A 13,886-nucleotide genomic window follows, 5' to 3' on the forward strand; every position below is an offset into this window, starting at 1 on the left:
ACTTTGTGTGCTCTGCAAATAATCCCAACGTGCTCCACAGAGTTCAACAGCTTGTCCTGCCTCCTTCCAGTTCAGGGTTCAGGTTGCCCTGGTACTGACCCTTCTTTCACACACTCTGAAACAGAAACCACAGGAGTTCTTACAACACTTGATGTTTAAATTTAGTGCATAGATGCCAGCACCTGGCTAAAGCAGGTAGACAGTGCTGTACATGATGCAAGAGCTTTCCTCTAACACACATTAACTGTGGCTTTTTCATGCATAGTTGACTCTATGTAAACTGATTGACACCTTTGGGGGTCATCTTTCCACTGACTCATAATTTTTCTCACTCTTGAAAAAGGTTTCTGTACACCCAGTATTCTCTAGTTAAAGCTGAAAATTCAACTCATCATATTTACACAATAAAAAAAATCCATTCTGCCTTGTTTTGAATTGCAAATTCTACTCAGGGGACTAGTTCTCCTGCTTAGGAGGCAGCCCTGTGCCTTCTCCTAGAGAAGCAAGTGCAGTCAATTATGGTAATGAAATGTCAATAAATATAAAAATCTAAACAGTCTGCTCTGGGTGAGTGGCAGATGAGGACTTGCCTCCCAAATTTGCTGCTGCTGCAAATATTAAATGCACCTAAAAGAGTATCTGGTTGCCTGAGAGCTCTCCAGTAAAAAAAGGATGGGAGCGTCAGGTACCAACTGGGCTTTCCCATTACGCTGTAATCGCAGCAGCAAAGTCAGTGCTATCACTGACAGTCTTCCCAACATCTTAACTTATTATAATTTGAACTTCTTATGTCCCCATGAATAATCTAAGATTGGAGGCTAGCAGCACTTTTTTTTTTTTTTTTTTGAGATGGATTCTCGCTTATTCACCCAGGCTGGAGTGCAATGGCACGACCTGGGCTCACTACAACTTCCGCCTCCCAGGTTCAAGTAATTCTCCTGCCTCAGCCTCCCCAGTAGCTGGGATTACAGGCATGTGCCACCACGCCCAGCTAATTTTTGTATTTTTAGTAGAGATGGGATTTCACCACGTTGGCCAGGCTGGCCTCGAACTCCTGGCCTCAAGTGATCCACCCACCTCAGCCTCCCAAAGTGCTTTGTATGTAAGCGCCACCATGCTCAGCCCCTACTTTTTTTTTTTTTAATGAAAAGGAAAATAAGCCTTTTCTTTTTTTGCTTCCAGATAACGGAATTATTCTCCTAAATAAAATTATTGCTGTGTTTAGAAACACATTAATCTGATGTAATCTAATGTAATCATCTGAGAATAGCGGTTTTATGTCATGCTTTTTAGGAAACAGAAAACTAAAGAATAATTTATTTGTATTTATTTTAAATTTTTAAATGAACACTTCTGCTGTTCTATAAAGAATAATTTAAATGTGATTCTTTCATCATCCACAAACATGCAATCTTGAACCATGATTACTTTAAAATGTGGTCTCATAATACAAATGGAAACGTATCTGCCTTTATTTTCCTCATGCACTAGTTAATATTGTATATACATAGAACACTCTTCTGGATTCACTTTTCATGGACAGTATGTTTTTCTTTCACCTTATTCATGAGAGTTAAATTTTTTTATCTTATGTGGTGATGTAATTTTATAATATAAAGAAGGCATATATACTTGAAAAATTTAGGTAGCCAAAACCTGTTTCCTACAAAACTTATCAAAGGTGATTATATTTATCAGACATACTAATTCTGATGCATTTTAGAATCATGGAATGCGCTTCAAACTACTTTCATGGGGAAAATCTCTTCTGTTACCAGTCTGTATTGTGGCCAGGCACGCAGTGGCTTAGGCCTGCAATCCCAGCACTTTGGGAGGCTGAGGCCAGAGGATCACTTCAACTCAGGAGTTCAAGACCAGTCTGGTCAAATAGTGAGACCCCCCCATCTCTATTCTATTTTAAAAACCTGTATTGCAATCTGATTTTACCCATAGTTCTTAACAATCTCAGGTGAAATATGTATTGCTGATTCTGATAGTCCTTAAAACTGTGATTCTGTGTTGCAGGTGGACTATTCTATAATAGCATCACAAGCCGGGGCCACCCTCAACAACCTCATGAGTCATGCACAGGAGCTAGTGGCAAAACTTCGTTCTCTCCAGTTTGATCAACGAGAGTTTGTGTGTCTGAAATTCTTGGTGCTCTTTAGTTTAGGTAAGAAATCCTTTTCTCATGCTGTGCTCAACCAACGATTGCTAAATGATGCTGAAGTTCAAATATCTTGTGGTCCATGTGTGTTTTTGTTCTATCAATATAATGCCCTTCCTTTCAAATTATGAAATCTTCAAACATGAATATATTTTCATATATGTTTGTACATGATGCATAGCCCTTCCGTGGATAGGTTGGGGAATGGAAAAATGAGTTTATTCAATTGACTCATTCAAATGAGTCCTGTTTTTCTTCCATAATGTACAGATAGGCAATAACCAAATAAAGCTATGACAAAGGTTTAAAACAGACAGCTTAGGAAAGATGTATGGTATCAAATTTTAGCCATCTTTCTCCCATTGATAATTTCTATGTGCCTTTTGTTTCATCTTGCTACTTACTTCTGTTTTTATTCTTCTAAAATGTGAATTGTAATTAAAAACCTGTATTTAAATCTCTATCGGGATTAACTAGAGAATGTTTATAACCCGATGCACCACTATGCAAGTATAAAAGATGACAGTTGTCAAGGGGAAAGGATGCTTCTTTAGGAAAGCTTTGGAAAAGAAAGATAACTAAGCAAGACAGATTAGCTAAATCAAGGTTCTCAGTGAGTCAGTTGAGAAAAATCACCACTGCTTGGAATAAAAAAAGGATTAAGGAGATGGATTTTTATTGACTTCAAAGGAACAGATTTTCCTGCCTGTCCCTTACTTGATTTCTGTATTTTGTTGGCTTAATAAAGCCAACTTAAATAAACTTTTTGCCAAGTCCATTTATTACTTATTGGCAGACAGCTGAGGGAGGCAACTTCCCTTGAATGAAAAAAATGCAGAAATCAGATTCACCAACATATGCTTTTTCTTTAGTCTTCAGTTATAAGATAGTTGTGAATTCATATTCTAAGGAATAAAACAATAAAAAAACTGCAAAGTAAAACAGATGTGTCTACTCTCCAAATTTGGTACTTTATTTTAAAAATTCTTCTTGACAGGACTGCACAACTGTTGCTAATAAAGGGGTAGTTTGAAGTAATAGAACCAGAGTTAATTTTTCACATATAGTCAACATTTAAAATAAAAAGAGCATTTTCATATTTTGGAAAATGTGATAAATATAGCAAAGAGAAATGTTACTGAAAATTTAAACGGACAACAGAATTTCATAGATGTAACGTTCAAAGGTCTACAATGCCAAGACTAGATCCTGTGTGGTTTCTGTATTAACCACAATAAAAAGGAAAGTTCTGTTCAAGTTAAGTCTGCATCTTTTACCCGAGAACAGTGTTTAGAATATTAAAAAGGAAGATAGCAAGCATAGGCCTGCTTGCTGTAATCGCACAAATTATTCTGGTTTATGGTAAGATCTTAGCCTTTTAAACTAGTACATTTGATCAGTAATTAAATGGAAAATGTGGTAATATATGTGTAAGAAATCTTATAGCATCTTAGTGATAAAATATTTAGAGAGGGTCATCTCACTTCAATGGTATTTTAAATTAGTTGAAGAAATATATTACATTTGAAGATGTACGTATTAACGATTAGCCATCTTTAGTTTTCAGCACTTTTATCTTTCCTTCATCATTTTCCAAAATTATTATATTCTCTGCTAAGACTGTGGGTAGGGGGTTGGGATAGATCTGAGATGCTTTCAACCTTTGAACCTCAAAAATATCTTCCTGAACACCTGGGCCATGTATTTACCAGAACTTTAGTCACACACTCTGTTGTTTAATGAGCACCTGGATTGTTTCAGGAGCCCAGTGCACCAGTGAATAGCTGACCTAAATGTCCATTAAATCCATGTCTATTTGTTGCTTAAGGAAGAAAGGAAAGCATGGCTTTCAGATCAGAGGTAATAGAATTCTGGCCGAGAGTCTATTTTTTCAGAGAAGCAGGAGAAAAGTAACCGGCAGTAAAATTCAAATAGTTTCTCATTTATGAGTGGAAAAACTTTTTACTCTATAGAAACGGTGGCTAATCAATTTTTTAAATGTCGCCTTTATTGAGGTGTATAGATAATTAACTTTAGGTGCCCCAGCTAGCCCCAAGTGCTGGTTTTACCTGTGATTAAGGGTGAAATCATACCAGAATCACTCTTGAAAGTTAAGGCCAAGTCCTAAGCCGGTATCTGCTGTCCCAGACCTTCCTCCTGAGCCTCGAGTCCCCTGAGTCTGAAGCCTGCTGTTTTTATCTCAGCCCAGCCTTGAGACTCTTTGGTCCTGGAGATAAATGAAGATTTTGTGGACTGGTCAGAGGCCGGGGGCTGTGTTGAGAGATGACTGCAGCAGTATTCTCCTGTGAGAGATGGAACAGTGTTTTCCAGATAGATTTGGTGAGAGAAGGTAGGGTGTGGTCCCAAGCAGGTGCAGCATTCCAAGCTAGAAGCATGGCCAGTGTGAAAGCTTAAAGGCAAGAGAGAGCAAAATGAGTTTGCTGAACTGTTCGTTGATGGATATGGTTTGAGGGAAGCAGCAGATGTGGCTGGAGACATAGACAGGAGCCTGGACATGGACGTGAAAGCCTCAGATGCATTCAACACATACTCACTGAGTGCTTACTATGTGTCCGGCAGTGAAGTAGGCACTGGGGCTGTAGTGGCAAGAAGAAGGAGGTGCCATGTTTTCATTCTCTAAACAATTAGGAAGTATAGCAGTGTTCTTAAGGGGACGGGGATACAATGAGTAACTTCAGTTTCTGGTAGCAGCATGGAAAGTGGACTGGACCAAGAACAGTGCTAGAAACCCTGTGTTCAGAGGTTTTATTTTTATTTTACTTAATTTTTTTTTTTTTGCTTTTATTCCTGGCATGCTGTGATTTATTTTATTTTATTATTTTTAGAGGGTTTGTTGTTGTTGTTGTTGTTTCTTTTTTTGAAACAGAGTTTCGCTCTTGGTGCCCAGGCTGGAGTGCAATGGCGTGATCTCAGTTTACTGCAACCTGCACCCCCCGGGTTCAAGTGATTCTCCTGTCTCAGCCTCCTGATTAGCTGGGATTGCAGGTGCCTGCCACCACGCCCAGCTAATTTTTTTGTATTTTTAATAGAGACAGGGTTTCTCCATGTTGGCCAGGCTGGTCTTGAACTCCTGACCTCAGGTGATTCACCTGCCTTGGCCTCTCAAAGTGCTAGGATTACAGGCGTGAGCCACCACACCTGGCCTAGAGGTGGTTTTAATATTCCATGTGGTTGGACTGAGATGGATATAAACCAGTTACAGGTTTCAAGCCACAAGATGTGGCAGAGTTGAGAGGGAAAAGTCTAGGGTGTGTTTGGGGTTTCTGGATGTCTAGCTGGAATAGAAATATCTGCAGGAACAGTAACTGATCAGTTGATTCAAAGTGGGTCCCAATAGCAGTCATTCACTTTCTAATCTAAAAGTCATCATTCTTCACTAAAGTTTATTACTGATGGCACAAAAAGCTTGTGACAGGACTCAAAAGAAAAGTACAGTGGACTCAAGTCCTAGTTTGCTGTCTTACGTTTCCCCCTTCGGATTGTATCCATGAGCACACATCAGTTGGGTAAATCGGTCAGGAAAGGAAATAAGTAAAAAAATGCCCTCTCAGCACATTTCTCTGTGTATAACATAATAGATTCTGTATGCCCATTCTGTATGCCCAGTCTCTATTAGTTGTTAGTTGTAATGTTTTTGTTACATTTCTAGCACATTGCTTGGTACATAGTATGACTTACAAAATGTTTAATAAATAGGCCAGGTATAGTGGCTCACACCTGTAATCTCAGCACTTTGGAGGCCAAGGTGAGAGAAATGATTGAGCCCCAGGGGTTTGAGACCAGCCTGGGCAACATAGTGAGACCCCATCTCTACAAAATAATTAGCCAGGTGTGGTGGCAGACACCTGTGGTTTCAGCCACTTGGGAGGATGAGGTGGGAGGATCACTGGGGCCTGGGGGCATCAAGGCTGCAGGGAGCCAAGATCATACTACTGCACTCCAGCCTGGGTGACAGATTAAGATCCTGTCTTAGAAAATTAAAAAATAAAAATAAACAAATAGTTTGAAACTTAAAGCAAAGCCTTTACCAAAGCAACTCGTGATAGGTAATAGGAGATAGTTTAACTAAAAGCCATATTCAAATACAGGTTAGTTTTCTGAGACCAGTTTTTCCAAAGAACTCTCTAATAAATATCTCCTCAAAATTAAATTATTTCTGTTATCAGTTTGCATTCTCCCAGTTTATGAGAGGAGATGTTTATTTATAAGCTCTTTGGGAAAGCTAACGTGAAAAAAGATTAGAAAAAATATTACTGGCTAAAACCAGGTGGCAAATGCATTTCTGTTCCAAGCAAATGCAAGATGATAGGCTTTCAGCCCATGTTAAGTAATAGTAGTTAAGACAATGTTGTACAATTCTTTCTTGGCATTGATAGAATCCTGTTTCCAGCAAAATGAATGGAGAAAATATTATATTTGTTCATCATGATAGCTCTTTGCTTCATACTAAATTTCCAAATTTTGAATGTGACACTTGATTATACCATAACACATCCCAGGTAAGTTTTGTCCTCCTGGAGACAAACATCCCAAAGAAGATGGGTTGTGGTTGCCTCAGGGAATGACTCAACTGGCCCAGACAGAAAAACCTACTGCCTGCTGAATGTCCTCACCAACCTGTCACCTGATCCTCATCTGCAGAGAAGCAACGGGCATAATTCAAGAATAAAACTGGATGAAGAGTTGCTTGTTTCACCCACAGGTTCAGTTCAGGCATTCTGTAGTGTCTAGTCATGATTTCTTTATCTTAAAAAAATTAAGAACATTATCTTAAATATAAAAGGTCATCTAAGCAATTACTATAATGTCTCAGAATAAACAGTATTGTTTATTAATAAACAATATGACTTGAACACAAGTTGAAAGGGATTTTCAAAATGGATGGGTAAGACCTTCAGGGGTTGAAAGAATTTTATTTTATGATTTCTTCTTCTTAATTTTAGAGACAGGGTCCTGCTCTGTTGCCCAGGCTGGAGTGTAGTGGCATGACCATAACTTTCTGCAGCTTCTAACTCCTAGACTCAAATGATCCTCTCGCCTCAGCCTCCTGAGTAGCTGGGGCTACAGGTCACACCCATTGCCTGGCTAATTTTTAATTTTTTTTATAGAGACAGAGTCTCACTATGTTGCCCAAGCTGGTCTCGAACTCCTGGCCTCAAGCAATCCTCCCTCCTTGGCCTCTCAAAGTGCTGGGATTGCAGCCATGAGTCATAACATCTGGCCCTCCCTTGAAAAGCCTTTAAAATCGTAATTTGGAAGGAAAAAAACAGTATTTCTAAGGCAAAGCAGAACACTTTTCTCTTTGTTGTGGCTCCTTTAAACTATACAAGTCTGACCCTAAACAAAGTTGGGGGGCAGGGCTCTATGGTTGTTCTGGTTTTCTTTTCTTTTTTTGTTCTTTTATTTTGTATGTGCTAAGTGAAATGTTCTTGTTTTCTTAGTGAAGCAAAGGTCTTTTATCTGTCAAATTTATAAACTGTAAGGTCCATGAACACAGTGTATGTTTTACTCCTCATGTACTCCCTGGCATATAGGCTTTTAATAAATATTTATTGCATTCATGAATGAAAGAATGCCTTTCCTCCCAACTTCTAGATTCAAAAAAACAATGGGAATTGAAAAGAATTAGTTAAAAAAATGCAAGCACAAAATTTGAAGAAAGAGAGCCTAGAAAATAGATTCTATGGATAACTATTAGAGGATTTGGCATCTTCTTTTCCCCTTTAGAAAGTAGGGAGATAAGTCTTCACATTATGAAGGGGATTTTTTATTTTTTTTAATTTTTAGTACAGACGGAGTCTCGCTATGTTGTCAGGCCGGTCTCGAACTCCTGACCTCAAGTGATCTGCCTGCCTAAGCCTCCCAAAGTGCTGGGATTACATGCATGAGCCACTGTGCCCAGCCTATGAAGGGGATTAGTATAAGTAATATAGAGACTAAACTGAGTCCCTCTTCTTTGCAAATAAAATAATAAATGAAATTAATTACTGATGATCAGCATTTAGGCTCTATTTGAAGTTGTAACACTAAGAGTGTCAAACACCAAAATGAGCCATAGAAGGAAGTGGTGGTAATGCTTTTCTTCGGTAATGTTCATAATAAAATGTTCTCAGGTGAATAAATCACTTAGCTTCTCTCTTACAGAATGAAGAGACCTAAAAGAACATTCCCCTCCAGTTTTGTCGTTAAAAAAACAAAACTAGATGATTTATCCAACATTTTAGGCTCAGATCCAGGTCTAGAACTAATAACACCAAATGCCAGTCAGTACTTTCTCTGATTCAGCCTGCTTTCCTCTTTGGAGACATTTGATCTCATCAATCAGCATATTAAAAATACTATATAAAGAAAACCTTTGAAGAGACAGGTTTGAACTGTGTAGATCCACTTCTGCTCAATTTTTTTTTTTTTTTCAATAAATACAGTCAGCCCTCTGTAACTGCAGGTTCTGTGTACAAATGCAAGTCCAAAATACAATATCCAAAAGGCTGGGCGCAGTGGCTCACACCTGTAATCCTAACACTTTGAGAGGCCAAGGCGAGTGGATCACCTGAGGTCAAGAGTTTGAAACCAGCCTGGCCAGCATGGTGAAACCTCGTCTCTACTAAAAATACAAAAATTAGCCAGGCATGGTGGCGGGTGCCTGTAATCCCAGCTATTTTGGAGGCTGAGGCAGGAGAATCGCTTGAACCCAGGAGGCAGAGTTTGCAGTGAGCCGAGATTGTGCCATTGCACACCAGCCTGGGCTTCAGAGAGAAACTCTGTCTCAAAAAAACAAGACAAAACAAAACAAAGTACAGTATCCATTGGATGCAAAATCCACATATACAGAGTGCTGACTTTTCAGATCTGAAGGTTTCACGGGGTAGATGGCAGGACTTGAGTATTTGCAGATTTGAGTATAGGCAGGTGCCCTGGAGCTGATCCCTCTTGTATACCAAGGGAGGACTGTACTTACTAAGACACTATTTATTTATTTATTAAGGCAAAATGATATAAGAAATTGGGACAGTCATCTGAAGAATGTGGACAAAAAGAAAAGCAATGTCTATTGGTAAAAGCAGGGAAATACTTTACCTGAATTTCCAATTTTTATTGAATATGCTAAGTAATTATGGAGGTCTTAATTCACTCAGTTTCTAAACACCGTCATCCCTCAGTATATGCGGGGAATCAGTTCCAGGACCCCTGTGTATACTAAAATCTGCACACACTCAAGTCCCGCAGTGGGCCCTGCAGAACCCGAGCGTCCAAAACATTGGTCCTCCGTATAGGCAGGTTTTGTATCTGTGAATACTGTGTTCTCATCTGTGTTTGGCTGAAAAAAGTCTGCATGCGATGTGGACCCACATAGTTCAAACCTGTGTTGTGCAAGGGTCAGCTGGATATTGTAAGTTTTGTTTTTCGCTACGTGAACTCTGGGTTTCAGAGTTCCAGCGAACTCCCAGAACACATTTACCTCACAGCTTCGTTACCTCTTTCTTAAAGACTTCCTCCTTGTAGCTGATTATCACCTCTTAGGTGTGACATTTTCTTTGGACCATTCACTAGACATTAGGAAAGGTAAATGATCATAGCTTTCATTACATATATGTCTATTTTAGGATGTATTTTAACTGCTTGTGATGGTAAAAGGAAAAATAGTAACAAAACGAATAGTCGTTCTTTTCCCCTCTGGCAGTCACCGGCATTAAAAATCCTAAAGTAGCCAATTGCATCTCTAAGGCTTAGGTGGACGAACTCCTTGGGGCAGGGCAGGGTGGAGTGTGGGTGGTGGGCAGGCAGAGAGGAGTGTAGTAAGTTTGTACATTCTGTTTTCAAGTACAGCCGTCTGCTTTCCTGAAGGGTTCAACCATAACTCTGCTCTTGCGATATGACGCTGACATTGTTAATAGTAAATAAAATGCTTATTAGCTGAAAGATGTGGATAAAAGTTTTTTAGGTAGGGAAATTTATTTGCAGTGGTTAGTTTTCCAGTTGTCTTTAGTTTCTGGAATAGGAATTTTTTTCTTATTTGAATTTTGTCCGTTATTTCTTCTGCTTTGACATTTAAAGAAAGATCTAATGCTTCTTTTCCCTTAAGTGTATGCCATTTATCCTCTGGCACTCAATATCAGAACCTGGCAGAGGTTTGCTGTCAAAGCTCCCCATAGAGTGGTTGGTAAGGCAAAATGCAAATAGGGAGACTAGCCCCATATCCCCAAGCCCAGTCAGGACCTCTGCACAGAGCTTACAACTCCAGCACAAGCCATCATATACGGGAACTCTGTCCCATCACTTTTGAGACTCTCTCTCTCTCTCTCTCTCTGTATATACATATATATACACACACACACACATACATACATACACACACACTTCATTTGAAAATGAAGGCTTTATAAGTAAGCAAAGAATTGCAGAGCAACTATTGATCTCATATCTCACTTAACAGACAACAGAGATTTGTAGGAATAGCAAACATTCAGCCATTAAGTGAGGCCTACAAAAGGTTCCTGTGCTAACATAGTTCAAAAAACTACGACACTTCAATCAGAACCTCTTTCTGCTTGTCTATTTTTCTTTAAAAGAGGACGCTTCCTTTTTGTTCGATAGGAAGTACTATTCTGAATCTACCAGCAAGGTTGGCGTGTGCTGTCCTATAAAAGGAAGAGACTTCACCTAGCCTCTTCACCCTAACTGCTCAGTTGTTTGCTACCCCTGGCAAGGATGTTCTAATTGTGCAGTGGAGGGTATAAACGGGTTGCTTTAACTGCAGTTCCATTAGCTAATCGGAGTCGTGATGTCAGTGTGACATTGTGGTGTAAATCATGAAGGGGTTTTTCTGCCACTTGCTGTGGAGAGAAAATAGTTTTGCAGGATCACCTGATGATTGGCCATTGTGGGGTTGTCTTTTTGAAAAAGAAAAGTTATCCTGACCTGTGCTGTGTTTGGGATGCCTGCATTTTGCCTTTCCTAAGCGATGAACCCCCCAGAAAGGAAGTGTATGGGGGAACCATTGGAGTTTGAGTGCTCGCTTCCCTCAGTACTTCTGGAGAAGCCTGGAAATATTGTAGACACGGTTTTGGAGAAGAGCATTCAAAGGGCTTACAAAAAGAGGTACTTTTTTGTCCACTTCTCTAGAAGATGGACAGCAACTTGTTGAGTTTGTGTTGTGTTGTGTTGTTTTTCTGCCACCAAACTAGGTGTTCCTATTGTGTGGGAGATGAAAAAGAGAGCACAAATCTATTAATAAGTAAAGCAACTGAAACAAAGGGAAAAATGAATCCCTATTTTGCTTTTTTTGCAACATTACATCCAGTTAATAAAAGAAGCTTACAAATCCAACAGAGATCTGCTTGTAGGAACTAACTAGGAATAAGAAGGAGAAGGAGAAAGAGAAAAAAAAAATCCAACAGAGAAATTTGATTACTGATTTAAATTGTGTTTGCAGTGCCTAAAGCAAGATGAACAATTCATTCACTATAAGTCAGAAGATGACAGTACCAAGCGTACCATTTGCTATATGGCAAATCTACAGCTACTCTAGAAAGTGAAATAGGAGTGCCTGTTCTTATCCCTTATTTGACTACCTCGTCGCTGGAAGTGCCGTAAGAGCTTCAGAAGGGTGGAAAACCAGTAAAAAATTTCCAATTGTGCATCAAAATTTATGCCTATTAATTCCGAAATAAGCATGATAGTCTAAGTGTCATAAAATTCTTTTTACTTGGTAGCTGCATAAAAGTTGGTTTTGAAACAGCAAAACCTAATCTTCCTATTATGTGGCAATTCTCCTTCCTAAAGCTGGTCACAATATTTGCTTTATTGCTGGCTTCCTCTAAATATGATTACACACTCACCCACACACACACTGCCACTGGCTGGACTGCAAAGCCTACTGAAGCAGAACATTTACCTCACATCTTTACCCAAGAGCATTGGTTAAATTGTTCTTTATGAAGTCAGATAAGCAAAAGAAATATCCCAGGTTCTTCTTACAATTAGCATTCACTCTCAGTTTTTACCTTTTCATATGTGATATTGTAATTTAGAAAAACACCCACTAGACACTTGTCAAATAACTGTGCATATCTTCATACTAATGCCTTGCTGATATATATGCAGCTGAGGGTAATGCTGGCAAATAAGCATTTCCTAAAATTTATGTAATCATTTGAAATTCAGAAAGGATTGATTAGCATTCAAGAGATGCCACTGTTCAATATTTACACCATAGAGATTTGGCAGAAGCAAATAATGGCACATAAAGTTGATGCTTGTCTTAATTAAATGCAGTATAATAGGTGTTGTGAATTTTTTTTTTCTTCCAGTGAGCAAAGCATTTTAGCAATGACCAGATATAATTCATTTTGGAGTTCTAAGTTTGAGCTTAATCAATACGTACTTACGGTCATGGAAGAAGTGATTATCATTTGTTATTTGCTGGCACAAGAATATAATTGCCTAAATAGCATTTATTTAAGCATATTTCTGAATACCTTATGCCTAAAAATATTTGTCATAGTTTAGCTGTTAATGCTAATATTGTCATTTTGCTAACTACTGCTATTTAGTAAGATGATTTTTTCAGAGACATATTGGCCAGGCAAGCTAGGAATAACCAGCAAGAAAAATCAAGTAAGAATGCCACGTGCTCTTGGTTGATGTTTCTCGCTGCTTTAACTGTGTCAACTACTCTGTTCAAACCTGAGAATAGAGTGGCTATCTTAGTACTGGCTCAGAAGAGGGTAGTTGGTTAATGTGGTCAGCCCAGATGCTGCACTGTAGTGGACTGTGGACACCCCAGGACCTCAGGTCTATTCTACAATGGACCAAATCAGTGACTCACATCTGAGTCTTGCATTAGACCTTCTTTCTAGTTTACTGATAAAAATCTGACGAGTCTTATCTTGAGTTGTGGCTGTGTTTGGTTAAGAAGGTTAAATTTCAAACAGACCAATCCAAAGCCAGGAGACAAGAACAAATAGAAGTGAAAGGATCGGTATTGAAACATTGAATCACACAAAATATATTGAGTGGCCACTATGCAGAACCATTGTACTAGGCAAGCTATGAAATAACAACATAGAGTCCTTTTTTTTTTTTTTTTTTTTTTTTTTTTTTTTGAGGTGGAGTCTCACTCTGTCACCCAGGCTGGAATACAGTGGTGCGATTTTGGCTCACCACAACCTCCACCTCCTGGGTTTGAGCAATTCTCCTGCCTAAGCCTTCTGAGTAGCTAGGATTACAGGTGCCCATCACCAGCCCTAGCTAATTTTTGTATTTTTGGTAGAGACAGGATTTCACCATGTTGGCCAGGCTGGTCTTGAACTCCTGACCTCAAGTGATCTGCCCGCCTCGGCCTCCCAAAGTGCTGGAATTACAGGCGTGAGCCAATGTGCCCAGTCGGAACTGGCAATATATAGTCTTTCCAAAGAGAAGGAAACTCCTATGATAGAGAGCTGCACTTTGGATCCCCAGGACACTGTTCTGAATAAGGCGTGGTACACCAAGCAAAGAGTCCAAAACATGCCATGCTGTCAGCAATGCTGCATGCATCTCTTGTCTTTCTTTCTGTTCCTTGTTTTCACTGAACTAACGCATGTTCCACACACGTTATTCTCCTTGATTATATTTTATCAATCAGAAAGCCTTTGTCAACCCTCATGTTACATAAATCTCACAGCAATCAGAGACTTCATGCCTTTTCAATTTCCCA

General features: G+C 39.1%; 1 protein-coding gene across 3 annotated transcripts in view; it reads left to right on the forward strand.

The window, feature by feature from the left end:
* LOC105484682 (nuclear receptor subfamily 5 group A member 2) overlaps positions 1 to 13,886 on the forward strand; it is a 148,143-nt gene that overhangs the window by 89,630 nt on the left and 44,627 nt on the right. For all 3 annotated transcript variants that reach the window (XM_011746524.2, XM_011746525.2, XM_011746526.3), the window contains one exon: positions 2,026 to 2,173. In XM_011746524.2, the coding sequence (XP_011744826.1) occupies positions 2,026 to 2,173 (148 nt within the window). The remainder of the gene's footprint in view (positions 1 to 2,025; positions 2,174 to 13,886) is intronic.

Source organism: Macaca nemestrina, chromosome 1 (genome assembly GCF_043159975.1).
Source record: "Macaca nemestrina isolate mMacNem1 chromosome 1, mMacNem.hap1, whole genome shotgun sequence".
Classification (NCBI taxonomy): domain Eukaryota; kingdom Metazoa; phylum Chordata; class Mammalia; order Primates; family Cercopithecidae; genus Macaca; species Macaca nemestrina.